At 42.1% G+C, this 19,308-nt stretch overlaps 1 protein-coding gene across 3 annotated transcripts in view; it reads right to left on the bottom strand.

Moving 5' to 3' along the window:
* CCDC60 (coiled-coil domain containing 60) overlaps positions 1–19,308 on the bottom strand; it is a 122,022-nt gene that overhangs the window by 55,435 nt on the left and 47,279 nt on the right. For 2 of the 3 annotated variants that reach the window (XM_048821846.2, XM_048821845.2), the window contains exons 2-3: positions 7,837–7,929; positions 5,980–6,071 (exon numbers count right to left, since the gene is read on the bottom strand). In XM_048821846.2, the coding sequence (XP_048677803.1) occupies positions 5,980–6,071; positions 7,837–7,929 (185 nt within the window). The remainder of the gene's footprint in view (positions 1–5,979; positions 6,072–7,836; positions 7,930–19,308) is intronic. The other variant, XM_075120211.1, reaches the window with a different exon arrangement.

Genomic DNA, 19,308 nt, shown 5'->3' with positions numbered 1-19,308 from the left:
CAAAAATGCTAAGTATTAATTAAATACATCCACAGAGGGTTTTAAAAGATTGTTCCTATTATAAAACATTAATGGTAAAAGATTTAAAGTGAAATAACCCTAAGAATTTAAATGAAAGTGGTAGGAGAAACTCCATTCTAGTAGAAAAATCTTCTAGGCCTTCAGTCGCAACAGACATATCTTATACGTGGTGCATCCATGCCAATTTAAAAAATATATATTTATACAGGAGAGCTGAGTTCAGATGCATCATCTTATTTCCAGTCCCAAGCTGTTTACAACTTTCTTGACAGATGCAAAAAGGTCAAGTGATTTGCACAATGTCGTACAAAGAGTGAGAGGCTCAGCCAATACTTAGAATCAGCATCCTCTTGATTCACATCCCTTTGCCCTCACCATTCGATCATATAACATTATTAATGTGTGAATGTTGTCATAATACTTGTAGCATGCAATGCAGCAGAAGCAAAATGTCTGGAAAGACAAATGTTTTTGATTTCTCTGTATAGTCTGGGCTAAGTACATCCATCTGCACATCATGTACATTTGCATTTTTATCTGGAGATGCTTGGTGGATGTAAAAAGCAAGCATTTAAGTTTGGCTTTTGGGTTTTTTACTGTTCCTGAAATACCTCAGAGTTAGTTTCTCCAGGTCAGGTTTGTAGCACAATAACAGGGCTGTTGATGGAAATCTGCCAGCCACTACTTGTGCTATACCAGATCTATATAATACGGTAAAGAGAGTCCTCTCCAGACTGACATTCTAGTACTTTTCACAAGTACAAAGTTCACTTGAAACCTCTCAAAAATTATGGATGCTCAAGATTGCTATTACAAAACCCATTAAATGTGAGAGAACCTTCTGAACTTTGTTAACAGTACGTCTACAAGAAAAACTTCTCTGAACTTAAATATTTCTAGGCATGTGCAGTGCAGTTTCTAAAACTCCTGTTGGAAGTATCAGCTGATAGACTAAGTCAGGCTCTCTTCAGTCTACTTAAATCTAGTAAAAAAATGACACTTGTAATAAATGATTTAGGACAGCCCAATTTTAATAAACAAAGTGAGTAAGTAATTTATTTTATTGGACCAACTTCTGTTTGTGAGAGACAAGTTTTCAAGCTTACACAGCAGTCTTCTTCTCAGAAAGCTTCTCTCTCTTACCAACAAAAGTTGGTCCAAAAAAAGAGATATTCCTTTACTCACCTTGTCTCTCTAATATCCTAGGACCAACATGGCTACAACAAAATTGCATACAATCTTAAATAACAATACAATCACTGGGCCAGCTTGCTTCAAGCCTGCGGTGGGTCATCCGGTTACTCGGGTCAGAGACTCCCTCTTCAAGTCTTCCCCAAGAGAACATTTTCCCCTCAGCCATCCCTCTCTGTTAAGAAAACAGCTATTATAACTGCTGTAATCAGATCCAGCTCAGGGAGTTCGTTCTGCTTTGTATGTGCATTAGCCCCTGGTCCTTACTTCTCGGCTGTGTGGGTGTATAAACCCCATAATACTTCTTAATGTAATTGGTTCAGATTTTCTCTGAATGGTTCAGAGAACTGTTCCTTCAGCCCTAACATACACAGATTCATTTTAGTGAGTTTAGGATTTGAGAAAAGTGTAAAATTGCCAGCCCTCGTAAATGAAACTCCAATCCTATCCATAAAATAGATAACAATATAGGAAAGGGATTATGCACTTCCAGCACTGTCCGTACAATATGTCTCATCCCAATTCTAAAGGTATCACCTCTAAGGAAATGAGGGGACTTCACTCTCCATGCCAAATCAGTCATAGGCCTCTCTGCAGAGATTAATAATGATTTCTTTTGTGCAAATTGTTATGGTGGATTTTGTGCTGCAGACATGTCCAAAGGTAAGCAATACAGGACAACATGAAGTGAATTCCATGTAGCTACATCACAAACTTCAAGAAGCAATACTGAACGGAGGTGGGTTATCATCAAAAGAACTTTAATTTGACCTCAAAGTGACAATCCTACTGAAGATTAGCAATGAACAATGCATACAGACAACCAATCTACTGCGGTTCTCTTGAATAGTAGCTAACAATGCATTTTTGGCAAAAGTAAGTTATGCCTTATTCTGAAGTGGTGTATTCAGCCTAGATAACATAGTATTTATTTTGTTTTGTTTTATGAAGTATTTATTATGTATTTTACCTAGTTTAGGAGATAAAATTTCACTAGGATTTGCATAAGCAAAATAATCAGGGAAGGAGTTCAGAGAAGGGAGGGAGAATGTAAGAAGTTTGATATTATCTTCCATAACTAGTAAGGAATTCTGGGATAAAATTTAGGATTATGTAAAACCATCATGCTTTTGTGAAATGTAGCATTCTAATTATATTGCAGTATGTATGTGCAAACAGGAGAATAAAGCTTTCTGTGGGAAACTTAGCTCTGAATTCCTTGACATTTGTGCAATTACAATTTCAGCATAATGTTTCAAGAATGTAATTTTTTGCTTTTAACATATTTTATGCTGATAAAATGTTTCAGCCGTTCAGAGAACACACATTTGCCTAGGTTTAACCAAAGAAATTATCTGCTTCTTGTACCAGTGTCCATCTTCTTTATTGCTGCTTGCTTTAATTCAGCTATTGTGTCTAGAGAATGCTTTTCAAAGTCTACAGCCCTTGTTGTAAATACTTGTGTAATCGGTATCCTACTGGGGTTGACAGTGGTAATTTGTCAGCATTTATTTGCAGCAGGCTGTAGCTAAACCTTGCCAGGACTAAAAAACATTTTTGTGTACAAATGCTTGCCGTTTTAATTGTAAAAAATGTTTACTTTTTCTTAGTTTGACATTCAAATTAAAGAATGCTAGAAGGTTCCAAGGAAATATTTCAGAAGACTGTAGAGCTACATGAGTGCAATTTAATATCTAGTTAAGCTATTACTGAGCAAATTTAGTGAATGGTCTCTAAGCAGTTCAGTGCAAAGGAACATCTGGCAGAACAGCAGACGAAAGATTTAGTTAGATGTTATTCTTTTTAACATTTCACTAAATTGATCATGAAAACAGGGATAAGGCCACTCAGTTACAAGGAATTAAAAGAAACTTTGGGCCTGACTCTCTTATTTACATTGCACTCGTATTGTGCCAGTTTAATGCCATTGTAGTCAATAGAGCGGCACAAGTGTAAAACGAGTGAAGCAGAGTGGAGAGTCAGCGGGCTGGATATTCATTTACAAGAAGGCTCTTTCACACTAAGGCTCCAATACCTTGGTCTAATTTGGTTGCTGGGTTTAGTGGGCGGGTGCAGCGTGGCGTTGGTGATCTGTGACACAGACAAGGTCAGATGATCTAGTGGTCCATTTGAGTCCCTCTGCTGGAGGCCTTGTGGTCTTACCACACCTTGCTCCAGAAAAGGAGCAGTTAAGGTGAGTCATTGAAGGCCTACCTAAAAAGGCTGCAGGGAAGCAGCCAATCAGAACATAGCAAGCTCAGATAAAAGGAGCTGCATGGGATAAGGACCGGGAACAGAGGAGTAAGGAAGGGTGCGCCTTCTGGAGCTTAAGGAAGAACCAGAAGATGGGTTATTCAAATAGCACATGATTGCTATTTGTAGGGCCCCTGGGTTGGGACCCAGAGTAGTGGGTGAGCCAGGATCCCACCCACCGGCTGCTGGGGAAGTGACCAAAGCTCTGAGAAGGCACATGTTTTTTTAGAAGCCCAAGAAATGGGCTGGGCCATTAAACAGGCCCAGGGATGGGGCTGAAGACCCTGAAGAGGGTCAACCATTTGTTGAACTTTGTTACTCTCCCCTGGTGCCCCGGAAGGGGACTGAAGTTAAGAAGTGACCTGGCTGGAGAGCTGGGACACCACAGAACGGCTAAAAGCGAAGAGTCTCCATGGAGAAAGACCTGTGGTGCTACTCTATAATAGGGCAGGGACAGACTTAAAGCAAGCCCAGAAGATGCTGAGGACTGAGCCCAGAGACAGAGCTACAGATTTTAACATGAGCGGAGGGACAGGCCTTGTTGACCTTTTACCCTGCAAGGGGTTTGTTCGTTCACACATCGGCTGTGTGTGACTTGGCCAGAGGGCTGAGCCACTGAAAACCCATTTGACAACGTTAACAGTCACCAAGGGTAACCAATTTATTTGAGCATAAGCTTTCGTGAGCTTCATCGGATGAAGTGAGCTGTAGCTCACGAAAGCTTATGCTCAAATAAATTGGTTAGTCTCTAAGGTGCCACAAGTACTCCTTTTCTTTTTGCGAATACAAACTAATACGGCTGTTACTCTGAAACCAAGGGTGGTGAGAGCGTGTTCAGGTTCGTACCCAACCAACAGGAGAGGTACTCATGAGAGGTGAATGTTCCCCGTCACACTAACCTAGAGTAGGGCTGCCAACTTTCTACTCGTACAAAATTGAACACCCTTGCCCTGACCCCTCTGGAGTGGGGCCAGAAAAGAGGAGTTCAGGGTGTGGGAGGGGGCTCTGGGCTGAAGCAGTGGGTTGGGATGTGGGAGGGGGTGAGGGCTCCAGCTGGGGGTGCAGGCTCTGGGGATGAGGGATTTGGGGTGTAGGAGGGGGCTCCAAGCTGGGATGGAGGGGTTTGATGGGTGGGAGGGGGATCAGGGCTGGGGCAGGGGGTTGGAGTGTGGGATGGGGTGCAGGCTCTAGGTGGCGCTTACCCAAGCAGCTCCTGGAAGCAGTGGCATGTCCCCCCCACCCCCAGCTCCTACACGGAGGCGCTGCTAGGCGGCTCTGGACGCTGTCCTATCTGCAGGCGCCACCCCCACAGCTCCTATTGGCTGCAGTTCCTGGCCAACGGGAGCAGCGGAGCTGGCGCTTGGGGCGGGGCCAGTGCATGGAGACCCCTGGCTGCTCCTATGCCTAGGAATCAGAGGGAGGACATGCCGCTTCTTCCGGGAGCTGCACAGAGCTATGGCAGGTAAGTAACCTGCCTTAGCCCCACTGTGCTGCTGACTGGGCTTTTAATGGCCCAGTCAGTAGTGCTGATCGGAGCCGCCAGGGTTCCTTTTCGACCAAGCATTCTGGTTGAAAACCAGAGACCTGGCAACCGTAACCCAGAACCTTTGCTGCTCAATAGTTAAGGTTATGTTGAATTTTATACTTAAAGCAAGTTTTAAATCTCTTATAATGCATGTTAAAACTAAGGGGAGGGGGGAGGAGGAGATTTTCAAAAGCACCTAGAGTATTTCAGAGCATAAAGCTCACTGAAAGTCCCACTCCTATCTAATGTGTGATGTGCTCATTACAAAACATTAAAGGAGTCGATCTTCAGCCCTGACTCTGATTGCAGTGTCTCACATCTCACGGAAGGAGCCAGAGAGGGAGTTCGCATCCTGCAGGCCCAGAGGTAGAACCAGTGACTGGTTGCTGCCCAGACCCAGCTGGCTTGAAAGTACATGGGATCCAGAAGTTGGGGCCAGTTATAACAGCCTGGTGACTGTCCCCTCGGGAGGACTCAGTCAGGGCTGTAAACACACTTCTCTTTCTTCCATGTCTGTTTTGAGACCAGAATTAAGCACAGTATTCCAAGTGAGTACATACATCCCTTTCTACAGTAGCATTACAATATTACACTATTATTTTTGATCCCATTCTTTATATACCCTAACATTTTGTTCACTTTTTTGACTGCTTTGATTATTGATCTGACCACATTATTGATTTATACAAAGACTGAAGAGAGGGTGTCAAGCATCTTAATAAACGATACTATAATAATGCTGTAATGGTGCTTTGTGAGAGCTCTGTGACATAGACCCACCCAAACTATCACCATTTCTTCATGCAGAGATGACATCATTTTGAATAAGCATAAATGATAGAGATAGAGTAAAACTCCATTTCTGAACTGTTGGTAGGTATCATTGCCTAGTTTGCCCATAACCAGAGTGTGGCTATTGCAGCCCAAGGAATCTCTCTTTTCCACCCATGGCCTTAAAAAGTCAATTTCTGTGTACTCTAGATTCTTACCTTGTGTGGGTAAGATCTTTATTCAGAGACTTCAGATCCTTTTCTATTTGTTTAAATGGTGGAGGCTTCTTCAAACGTTCTTGTGTAGTAGACTGAAAATAATTGTAAGGAAAAGAAACTGGATGTTAATGAAAATAGTTCATTAAAGTGGAGAAAGCGGATGCAGCTAAACTGAAGGTTGCACAGTAGTTCCTAGGTTCTTTTAAAAATGTTACTAGCTGTCAGTAGTCACAGCTTTCGGATACTTTCAGATGCAGGACTCTACCTTTTGTTTACTCTCCAACGTGCTTACACATCTATTTAAAAAATCAGGAGCAACCAACCTTCCAACCTTCAGGTTTGTGCTAAACAGAAGGGAGATCTGGCAGGTTTACAGTAAACAGAAGGTGAGAGCACACGGCAATCCATCAATCCATCCATCCATCAAAATCTTGCTGCTAGACTTTCAAAGGCAACCCAGGCAAACGGTTAAATACAAACGTGAGAGGGAAATGTACTTTAGAATAGCCAATGTGGTAACCAGCTTTCTATTTTTTTCTTTAAATTTATGCTGTAGGAATTGCTTCAGTGTAGATAGCCACAGTCTGTAATGTAGTTCTGCATTGTTGTATTACACATCAACTGGAACATACGCCTGGGTGATCTTGGATGAATTACAGCAGCAGACTTGCCACAGTAATTGTTCTGTGCTTAGCAGAAAGAGGTATTTGAGTAAAATATCTCCAAGCCATTCAATATTTAAAAATGATGCTGTTAGGTCACTCCAAGTGCAGGCTGGGACGGTTCTACTGACCTCAGTGGAATAACACCAATCTATACCAGCTGGTCCTATAGATCTAAGTGTGTGCTATGCTGGCAGATGCCCTAAAAATCAATAAAATATAAGTAACTTTTTGAAATGAAAACTATAATAATCTGCTAACCATTTCTACATTAAGTGTAAATATAGGTTAAAATCCAGGCCTTTTAAAACATGTAAATTCAAATGAACAGAGTGGAAGAGATTAGCATTATTAAGCATAGACATTAACAGCAACAGTGTTACTAAATTAAACTCGATAAGTTTATGGAGGAGATGGTATGATGGGATAACATGATTTTGGTAATTAAATATTCATAGTAAATAGGCCCAATGGCCTGTGATGGGATGTTAGATGGGGTGGGATCCGAGTTACCCAGGACAGAATTTTCTGTAGTATCTCACAGGTGAATCTTGCCCATATGCTCAGGGTTTAGCTGATCACCATATTTGGGGTCGGGAAGGAATTTTCCTCCAGGGCAGATTGGAAGAGGCCCTGGAGGTTTTTCGCCTTCTCTGTAGCATGGGGCACGGGTCACTTGCTGGAGGATTCTCTGCTCCTTGAAGTTTTTAAACCACGATTTGAGGACTTCAGTAGCTCAGACATAGGTGAGAGGTTTTTCGCAGGAGTGGGTGGGTGAAATTCTGTGGCCTGCGTTGTGCAGGAGGTCAGACTAGATGATCATAATGGTCCCTTCTGACCTTAGTATCTATCTATCTATCTAAATTAGGACCTGATCCTGCAGTCCTTCCCCCAGGCAAACTTTATGCTGACTTCAATGGTAGATTCACCTGGGTAAGGAGAATTGGCCCATAAAGTTTAGAATGTTTATCAGCGAGAGAAAAAGCAGGATTTCTTATTGCTTTTTGAGAAAAGGATTCAATAAACTTGAAAGTAATGATGTAGTATCATGACGTGCAGTAAGGATTTAGGTCTCGATTCAGCAAGGTACTTACGTAGGTAACTTTCAGCATGCGGGTAAGTCTTATTGTCTATAATTATGCATGTGCTTAAGTACTTTGCTGAATGAGGACCTTAGTGAGCAATTTAAAGTCACCTTTGGTCTTAGGGAAATCTTTGCAATAGTCACTGCATCCGCTTTCTTTAGTACTTCTTCCTGAACAGCAGATACCTCCTCTTTTATTGGTTCCTAAAAAATAAGTCAAACGTTATTATTTTGTACTGCTACTGCTACGTATTGGTGTAATATAAGAACAAGATCTTCAAAATTAGTTGCACAAATCAATTTTCTTGTGCTAATCTACCTGTGCATATTTAGTCATAAATGACAGCTAATTTTCCTATGAAGAAAGGCATACAAACCTGTGTAATTTTGGCGCACAAAAATGCATTCGCATTTGAGGCATATACAAACACACCATTGTGCAAAATGCATGCATAGATTTTAAATTAAGTTGCTTGAGTGCTTAAAGTGCTTTAAACAACAACATTTCTCTTGGAAAATTGTTTAGATGGGTCACTGCGTCTAACCTAAAAGGTAAATCCAACTTCCAAAACTTGGAATAAATAGGAAATTAATTAGCTGTATTTGCTGTTTTCTGAAGTTATACATTGTCACAGATCACCATTCAGCACACAACCAAGGCTCAGATACATGCAAGCCCCTGAAGTGGAACACAGGCACTTCCTCGGTCCTCCAAGCACCAGTTTCTTTCAAATAGGAGGAAAATATATTCCCACAGGTACAAAAAACAAAACTATTTTAAATGTCTTAATAAAAGACAAAAGATTACACAACTCTGAACTATGCATGGTGATCAGGTTGAGAGGACAGCAAAATGATTAATTTTTCCCGCAGTATTCTTCGACTAAAGAGCTGGTTTATTGACTAATTTAATCAAAGCAGGCTAGCCAGAAGCTTTGGTTAGCTGCATCCAGAAGGTCAGGGCAGAGCTGACTGTATACTGAAGGTGAAGAGGTCTGCTTGATGCATACCAGACTCAGTGCTTTGGGTGACGTGCTCAATGAGCAGTAAGTGTTGAGCACCACCAGGATAGCGTGTTAAGGAATGGAGGGTGTAAAAAAAAAAAAACCCAACCAACACACAACTTTAGCTAGAACAAAGTCCTCAGACACTGGAAAGTTGTCAGGATCGATGTTCCACTGTGTTGACTGATCCATCCCACCATCAACCTCAGCCTGGACCAGTCCACGCAAGAGATCCACTTCCTGGACACTACAGTGCTAATAAGCAATGGTCACATAAACACCACCCTATACCGGAAACCTACTGACCGCTGTGCCTACCTTTATGCCTCCAGCTTTCATCCAGACCACACCACACGATCCATTGTCTACAGCCAAGCTCTACAATACAACTGCATTTGCTCCAACCCCTCAGACAGAGACAAACACCTACAAGCTCTCTATCAAGCGTTCTTACAACTACAGTACCCACCTGCTGAAGTGAAGAAACAGATTGACAGAGCCAGAAGAATAACCACAAGTTACCTACTACAGAACAGGCCCAACAAAGAAAATAACAGAAAGCCACTAGCCATCACCTTCAGCCCCCAACTAAAACCTCTCCAACGCATCATCAAGGATCTACAACCTATCCTGAAGGACGACCCATCACTCTCACAGATCTCGGGAGACAGGCCAGTCCTTGCTTACAGACAGCCCCCCAACCTGAAGCAAATACTCACCAGCAACCACACACCACACAACAGAACCACTAACCCAGGAACCTATCCTTGCAACAAAGCTCGTTGCCAACTGTGTCCACATATCTATTCAGGGGACACCATCATAGGGCCTAATCACATCAGCCACACTATCAGAGGCTCGTTCACCTGTGCATCTACCAATATGATATATGCCATCATGTGCCAGCAATGCCCCTCTGCCATGTACATTGGCCAAACTGGACAGTCTCTACGTAAAAGAACGTAAATGGACACAAATCAGACGTCAAGAATTATAACATTCAAAAACCAGTCAGAGAACACTTCAATCTCTTTGGTCACTTGATTACAGACCTAAAAGTGGCAATTCTTCAACAAAAAAACTTCAAAAACAGACTCCAAGAAGAGACTGCTGAATTGGAATTAATTTGCAAACTGGATACAATTAATTTAGGCTTGAATAAAGACTGGGAGTGGATGGGTCATTACACAAAGTAAAACTATTTCCTCATGTTTATTCCCCCCCCTGCTGTTCCTCACATGTTCTTGTCAACTGCTGGAAATGGCCCACCTTGATTATCACTACAAAAGGTTTCTACCCACCCCCCCACTCTCCTGCTGGTAATAGCTCACCTTACCTGATCACTCTCATTATAGTGTGTATGGTAACACCCATTGTTTCATGTTCTCTGTGTATATAAATCTCCCCACTGTATTTTCCACTGAATGCATCCGATGAAGTGAGCTGTAGCTCATGAAAGCTTATGCTCAAATAAATTTGTTAGTCTCTAAGGTGCCACAAGTCCTCATTTTCTTTTTGACTGATGACTGACTGCCAGTGGGGCCAAATGAAAACAATTTTATAAAAATGGAAGTAAGGCACTAGGGTCAAAGCACCAGCACTTGAGATAGGATATTCTGAGGAAAAGACATAAGATAGCAGATGAAATGTTGAGGTAGTGAAAGGTAGCTCTATACCTAGAAGCCGGACTCAGTGGACCCGGAAAGCCCCTTCACTGCACAAGCTGTCCCACTGTCAGAAAGGAGCACTAGTAGGCACTGACATTCAAAGAAAATTCAAGCAGTTTTAGGCATCCTTCAGTCCGCTTTCCCTCCACTCCTGATTTTTCTTTCTGGTTTTTCTTCACCCTTGCTCCTTCGTTGAGGTGCTCTTCTCTTCCCAGCATCTCCAGCAGCAGTGGAGTTATTTGCCTGCCCTACTCCTGCCAGTATGTCTTTCCCAGCCAGTGACACCAAGAGCCAGATTCTGCATCATTTATTATGCTGAGTAGTATCCTTACTCTGTAAGTAATACAACTAAAATCAGTGGGATAGCTTGTGGAATAACATAAAGCTAAATGTGAGTAAGGGTGACAGAATCTAGCCCGAAGATTGCATCAATTATTTATATTCATGAGCAGCAGTACAGGACACTTCACCATGTAGTAAGGGTCAGTGCAAAGCTACACTACCCCAGCAAGTACATCAGGCGGCAATGTTCTCAGTCAGACTCAACTCCTCCCTTGAATTCCCATTTGCACTAGTTGAGAAGAAATTTGTGACCATTCTTTCTGGGGTACAATATACCTCTGCTCCTGTGTACGGCAGCTCTATTGGCTACTGAGAGGCAAAGGAAGGGCAGAGACATGCCTCCAGCTACTCTCTGCCAGTGGCGGATTTACAGTTAGTGGGGCCCTGTGCGCAGCTGCACTTTCGGGGCCTCACCCTTGGGACCCAGCCAAAAAAAAGAACATTCTCTCTGATCTTCTCCCCGTTTTTCATTCTTTTTTTCATCACTCTCCTCCTATAAGTAATGGGAAGTATATTAAAATAAAGTCAGGTACCTTGATTGGGGCAGGGGATTGGAGTGCAGGAGGGGGTGCGGGAGGCGTGCTCTGGGAAGAATTTTGGGTGCTGGGTGTGGGCTCTGGGCTAGGGCAGGGGGTTGGCGCTTACCTTGGGTGGCGCGGCTCCCAAAGCGACCATCACCCCCCCCCCCACCGGCAGCAGCTCTTAGGTGGCAGGGGGTCTCTGCAGGCTGCTGCCCACAGGCAACACCCTTGCAGCTCCCGTTGGCCGCAGTTTCTGGCCAGTGGGAGCTGCGGAGTTGGTGATTGGGGTAGGGGCAGCACACACAAACACACACACACACCCCATCCAGGGGCCACAGGGACATGCCGGCCACTTCTGGGAGTGAAGCAGCGCAGAGGGAGGGAGGCAGAGCGGGCAGGGAACCACCTTAGCGCTTCTGCTAGCATGTGTCTATGCACCTCTTGTGGGGAGAGGGGCAGTGGGTCTCCATGCGCTGCCTGGGGCAGGAGCAGTGCGCGGAGCGCCTCTCCCTTCACCCATCAGGGATGCGCACAGACGTGCCAGCAGCCAGCCGCTTCCAGGAGTGGCACGGGGCCATTGGCCACGGCACGCAGGTAGCCTGCCTGCCTGAGCCCAGCTGACCGGGACTTGGGGGCAGGTTGTCAGATATTTGTCCTTCATTTTGGGGGGCCCCCATCAGTGGGGGCCCCGTGCTGCCACACAGTTTGTTTCATGGTAAATCCGCTCCTGCTCTCTGCCTGGTCGCTCTTTGTGGGACACAGCCCTTGCGCTCCCCTAAGCACTGGAGATATGATTCAGGCAGCCCTAAAACAGAATGAATGAGGGGGTTGTCTATACACCCTTCTCCCCTGTAAGATAATGTTAGCCCAGGGCAGAATCCAGCCTTGAAGTAGTACCTGTGTAGTTACAACAGCATCATATAATAACAGAGTTCTGTCTTTTTTATTTGCAGTGTCTGAAATAGGAAAAAGTGAAGAAAACTATATGGAAACGTCTCATCTGTTAAACTCCCAACACAATATTATTGAAATGAGCCACATAGACAAATATGATATGGTATGTGCAGGATTCAAAAAAGGATTATTTTTTTTATTGTATTTCTCTGAATAAATACGCTATGAGGAAAAATCCCATCTCCTTTTTAAATATTTAAAGGACAGTTCCAGAGATCATTTCCCATTTTCAATATTACTGGATTGCCATGACATAATATCACACAAATTCCATATGTATGAAGCACTGGTATTTTTATAAATATCAACATCCATAAATTATCTATGGAAACATGACCCAAAGTAAGGCTGCATGGGAAATCATCCAAAAACATTTCTGAGGATGATGATTAAGGTCAGTAATTTTTGTTGAGATCAGGATGTACGTTGTGGAGATAAATGAACTGCAGAGAAGCTACAGCAGGTGGAGCCAGATGCCACCTGATTGGACCCAGCTCTGTTCTTGCAAAATTGAATCTGAATCCTTCCCGTGCCTATCAAATGTTGCTTAGGGCACAAATGAAGATCTACCTTCCCCGTCTATCCTTGGCCATCCTTCACCCATCCTCTATGTTGTTAAGTTCCATCAGTTTCCCATCTCTAAGTACTGTTTGACAGAGGGATTCTATCAGTCGCCTCCTTTTGTGTGTTCCTGCAGCTAACCGGTGCATGCATCCCTGCCATAGGGCTTCATTTTTAAAACACATCCCAAATATTTTCATTTTCTTTTCTGGATATTTCTGGAGATAAAAAGTTGTTGAACACTCTGACAAATCTCAGCATTTGTTATAAATTCTTTCCATTGAACACCTAGTATTTTCCTGAGGTATTTGCTTTTGAAGGCATTTAGTCACCTGTCTACATCTTTGGTGGATTTCCAGCTTTCACATCTATATGTTAAGGTGGAAATAACATTTGAGTTGATGATTCATAGTTTGGTTTTGAGTGGTAGCTTTTCAATGATCATCTTGTTTTAGCTGGTGAATGCAGCTGTTGCCTTGCCAATTTGTGATATTATTGCCTTCTGGCTATCCCCATTGGCTTGCATGTTACTGCCAAGATATGTGAATTGGCTCACCGCTTGCATTCCTTTGCCTTCTAAAGTAATGCAGGAGTTGGGAGTTTTATTACTGCTTTACAGTCATAGTTGCAAAATGTTAATGTGTTTGAAATGAATCTGAGCTGCCTCCATCACAGAGTGCCTATTAGCCATATGACTGACTTACTGCATTTGTTGCCAGCCTACCATCAACCTAGTAAAGATAACTCTTAATCATATCAATAAATCTAATCAGCTCTCATGAAACCCTTGATGCTGAGGTGCCAAAGCCTCATGTTTTGGCTGCCTACTGGACTGAATTCTGAATGTTGTTTTTTATAGGCAGTAGTCAAGCTGAGTTCCAGTGCGGTACTCAGAGCTTTTATTTTATTTTACTTTTTAACAGCAACTACTTTGTACTGGCCCTTTCCCCCTTTCTCCTCCATTAGAACAAGGAAATGTGAAACAGAGGAATAAGGACTGAAGGAGAATTCGTAATTTAACACAGATTCCAAGGCAAAAAGCTTCATTAAGAATGAGTAATATAGAATTAAGATTGTGCTCAAAATAATATTAAAAAAGCGCTTTAGTCTTTTTTAAAAAAAAACAAACACACAAACAAAACAGAAACAACAGAAATTCTTAGATACAGGGCCAGATCCTCTGATCCATTACGGGTATACTACACCAGTCTGATGATGCAAAGCACCCTAAATTGGCCAGTTGTGAATTCTCCTTGCTAAGGGGAATAGTTGGCTAATGTTGCAGTAGTTACCATGCCATGATCTTCGTGTTGTGAGTGCAGAAGGAGTAGGGAAATAGTACACAAAGGATGTAAAAAGAGAGGAAAGTTATGTTTTTTGCTCAAGGCACAAGACAAACTCAGGATACATGGGATTAATTCCCAGGTCTGACACAGACTTCCTGTGTGACCCCAGGCAGATCCCTGATCCAAAGCCCACTGAAGTTAATGGGAGCTTTTCCAGGGGTTCTGGATCAAATACTGACTCTCTCTGTGCCTCTCCTCCCCATATGTAAAACTGGAATAAACTACACGTCCCGTTACACTTAAACTGCACAGGGATTTTCCAAAATAAATTATCATTTCTGAAGAATTCAGATGCTGCGGATCATAAAGGTACGTAGAAAGGAGCCACAACCCTGCTGTTTCTGTACTTGAAAAAAAGCTTAAATAGCCTTGTTTTGTTTATCCAGTCTGTTTCCCTCAGCTTATTATTATACCTCATGGAGATCCTTGTCTCCAAGGAACACTGACCTAATTTTGTTACTTTTTTAATAATTAAAATCCTTGGGACAAATTAATCCCTGGTATAACTCTGCTAGGAGTTCATGTTGGCTCCCTGAGTGACTATTATTCTGGTAGCCCTCTTCCTTATCAAATCTTTTCATGATAAGATGACCTGAAAGACACACAGTATTTCAAATGGGTCATCACAAGTTGTTAGAAAATTTTTCTCACACTTTTAAATGACATCTCTATTTTTGCATCTCAGATTCCTGTTTGCTCTTGACAGGTTTCAGAGTAACAGCCGTGTTAGTCTGTATTCGCAAAAAGAAAAGGAGTACTTGTGGCACCTTAGAGACTAACCAATTTATTTGAGCATAAGCTTTCGTGAGCTACAGCTCACTTCATCGGATGCATACTGTGGAAACTGCAGAAGACATTATATACACAGAGACCATGAAACAATACCACCTCCCACCCCACTTTCCTGCTGGTAATAGCTTATCTAAAATGATCACTCTCCTTACAATGTGTATGATAATCAAGTTGGGCCATTTCCAGCACAAATCCAGGTTTTCTCACCCTCCGCCCCTCCCCCCCCACAAACTCACTCTCCAGCAGGTTTACTGATTATCATACACATTGTAAGGAGAGTGATCACTTTAGATAAGCTATTACCAGCAGGAGAGTGGGGTGGGAGGAGGTATTGTTTCATGGTCTCTGTGTATATAATGTCTTCTGCAGTTTCCACAGTATGCATCCGATGAAGTGAGCTGTAGCTCACGAAAGCTTATGCTCAAATAAATTGGTTAGTCTCTAAGGTGCCACAAGTACTCCTTTTCTGTTTGCTCTTGTGTTTTGTTTGTTTCATTGATGTGGTTGTTAGGCAACATGCCAAAGGGTTTAGTTTTATGCAACACTACCCACCCATCTATTCACTGTGTTTTGTAGTGTCTGACCAATGAAAGTATTTCCACTCTTGGTTAATGTTTTCTAGACATCACCGCATTGCTGATGTCAAAATTATAAATGCTTCCACCACATCTTCCCTCATTTTATATTTAAAAATAAGATGTTTTGGATATGCATTAATCCATCCCATTAGAAATGGATGTAATCTGTGCTGAACTGAAATTTTTTTGGAAAAAAATATCTGCCTTTCAGAGTGAGAATGCTACAGACTGTCATTCTGGTATTTAGTCAACTTTAAACAGAGTTTCAAGTGAACTAGGAAACAGCTGAGTTCCAGTCAGAAATGAAGGGGCTAGAGACATATAAACAGCTTTGAAAATTGACAATTTTTAGTCAGATGCAGGACTTCCTCTTATTGGAATGCTATATTAAAATATGAGAGTTTGTGAACCAAGACAGGAGTTGCTAATAAAATTACCAGATCAGTATCTTCTACAGCAGAGTCTCCATTCAAGAGAAAAACAACAGAAAAAGAACAGGCTACTCTGTCTTCTTTCATAGTGAGACCAAAGTTAATTTGAGAAGAGGTTGGGAAAGGCACAGCTGGATAGCCTCAGGAGATTCAAGGAAATGTAATTGAGAAAGAATTATCTCTTTAATTACTTCTGACCAAATCAATAAAACCTGCAGAATACAGAAGCATGACTGCCTCATGGCAGAGGATGAAGAACAGCAAAGTTGAAGATGACCATGAAACTAAAGAAAAGGCCAGACATGCTGGGAACTTCAAAGCACTCCTCTCTCAATGGAAAGATACCAGTAAAATAAACAAACACATGCAAAGGGGAATGGTAATTTCTGACCACTGCTCAGCACTAAAGATTGTTGAATGTACACTTTATTGTTTTAATATGTTAGAGAAATCATATGTTTGTCCATTTCACCAGCGACGGGAGGAGGGAGGGAAGCAAAAAAATCTGATTTATCGTTTACCGCTAAGCTTTGATGTTTCTTCCATACCAGTACTGTGGGGGAATGATTTGCTGAGGAGGGAATGATTTGCTGACTGGATACATTTAATACGCTATGGCACTTATTCTTGTAAATGTATTTTAGTAAGGTAGGCCAAAATGTCATCTCTCTCACGGCTTCATCCCCAGATGAGTAACAACAGTGAAGCCTGGAGGTCAAAAATGTATACATCAATGTGGCCAGCTGTGTGCATATGATGGGGAATAATCTTCTGGCTAGTCACAGATGGAAAAGGATGTGTTTGATGCATTGGCTATTTGAGAACCTGATAGCAATGACGATTTCTACTAGGACCTAAGGCTATCTAGCTTAGGTACTTATATGGCCCCCATTACCACAGTAATTTAGCAGCTCACAATCTTTAATGTATTTATCCTCAAAACATCCCTGCAAAGCAGAGGACTATTATCACCATTTTACAGAAAAAAAACCCCGAGGCAGAGAGACTTGCCAAACGTCTCACAAAAAGTCCATGTTAGAACAGGGCACTGACCCCCCAGGTCTCCCAAGTCACAGGCTAGCAACCTAACCACTGGAATATCAATCCTCTCCTATAAGTTGATTTGGTTAGTCCTGTCCATGGACAGTTGAGAGGATGCACCGAAAGGCATTTGATTCTTGAATGACCTTTTCTTACATTTGAGGTGGGAAGGGAACAGAATGGCTAGTCCACCTCCAGATTTGTTCTCCGTGGTTCTGGATATGTGGTGAATGTTCTGAGGTGAACCAACACTGATCATGTGGTGCAAATTAGCCAGGTTGCTGTGATGCAGAGCAGATCTGGCAGATTACCAGCAATGAGATCATGGATGGTGAAGGGTTTATTCACCACAGAATGTGCATTGACCATCAATATGAAGTTCTGGTTTTTGTCTGATTTGGGGCTATGTTAAGTAGCTGTGTGGGTTGCTCCAGATTGGATGCAGTTGTATTGCTGTCTTCTTTCTAGGCACTGGCTCGTGTTTCCTCTGTTTTTCGTTCTTGATTTTATGACTTGTCTTGGAGAGGAATGCAGATTACCTTAACTGGCAGCAGCAGTAATCTACAGAGCGGCAAGACTGCTCAACCCCCTGGGTTCTGAGATAAGATGAGCTACATTGAGGGGTGCACCAGTTCCTATGGTCTGGCAAGTGTGCTCAACAACCTGGCACTATCTTGTGCTGTATGAAGGGGCAAAAATGGTGGAAAGCAGAGTTGCAAATAGGAGGTATTTTTAAAGGCCCAGGCATTAGGCAATTTCTGGGCAGGTAGGGGAGGAGGTGTCGCTTATGTACTGATTGGTGTAGGGTGTCACTTGGCAGGGAAAGGAGGAGAGAAAAAGTACATGCTCCCAAGGAGAGACAACAAACCAAAATAAAAAAGTGTGCAATAGTGTGCTAAATTCTTCCAGCATGCAACTCCAGCCCCACACATATAACTAAGAATTTTCCCATTACATGTAAGCTCTATACAACAGGGATAGAACACAAAACAATGGTGTGGGAACAGCGTAGCAGATAAAACACACAGACTTGACCCTCTCCCTTTGTAAATAGCACTTGACGTTTCAGCTGATCACAAATTTTAGAATTTCCAAAATTGGTCAACCTTTTTCCAAAATTCAACAATTTTTATAATGAACATTTGTATTTTTTACCATCTCCATTTAAAGCGCAGTCATGCCAAAAAGATAATGTATTGTCTGGACAGAATGGCATTGACATTTACCAAAAGTACCAACAAAAATCTCAGAAAGACTGGCTATGTTGTCTGTCACTGTCATGCTGGTAATGGAAAAGAGCTTCAATGACAACCTGCCCAGAAGATAGCAATGAAAAATGCAGAGGACTTTATGGCTATGGTGGTAGAAAATGGCTATAGAACTTTTCACCAATTGTGAAGTTGTCTTGGTCTTGTTACTAGTGAATAAATATATTCATGATCAAAGCCATCATCATAATTGGCATCCCTTCCTGTCATCCAAATTGAGATATGCTTTCAGGGAGATAGTAGGGGCAAGCTTGCACTACTGCTGCTTGTTATGTGGATAAACAGAGTATTTCGGTCTGAACGGCTGTCAAGCTGGCATCTCTTCTAAGAACTAAAATTCATTTTAAGCCATACAAAAAACAAAACAAAAAGTGAAAAATGCAACATGACACAGACTTCTTGGCACAATTTCCTCACACAACAGCTGGTCCAATATGTCAGTCACAAAAGAAAGGAAGTTGGCTGCTCTTTCTAAAGAACTTTATATAAAATAAGCCAAATCCTAAAAGTCCCTTGATCTTAAGAAAGAATAAAGTCTCTTTAGAAGGCATAATGGCAGGGGGAAATATTGGAAGAGTGAACAACCAATTATGGCGGAACTCAGGCACTACCATTGGAAGAAATTGTGGCTGTGGAAGCAAGTATATATATTTTTTTTTCCCTTATAAACACAGCATAGGATGGATCAGTCACTAGAACTTGTAACAAGCTCTGAGATTACAGTTACTTCATAGTTTTTTTAAACAGCCCTTTTCTGGAAGAGAGCACAAAAGAGTCATGTGACTCACAAGGGGGTTTCATCAGTTTTGTCTGGCTTATTTTGCATTTACTGACATCTCAGGTGTAATATCTGAAACAAGTTTAGTTTTAATTATTTTTATCTTGTTCTCTATTTTTCTGTACTTTGCCAATAATAATACTAAGACAACCTGCCTGGGGTCTTGGAGATTGTTAGTGGGGACAATCATTGGCTAGGTGCCACACAGAGACACTGAACTCTGACCTCAGGGAAGGCAGAATCAGAAGTGGTTCACAGCTTGCATACAAGGACAAAGTGATTCTGCAAACAATGCTGAAA

Source organism: Caretta caretta, chromosome 15, assembly GCF_965140235.1.
Source record: "Caretta caretta isolate rCarCar2 chromosome 15, rCarCar1.hap1, whole genome shotgun sequence".
Classification (NCBI taxonomy): domain Eukaryota; kingdom Metazoa; phylum Chordata; order Testudines; family Cheloniidae; genus Caretta; species Caretta caretta.
Note: the sequence above shows the minus strand (reverse complement) of the source record. Positions and strands in the feature narration are given on the sequence as shown.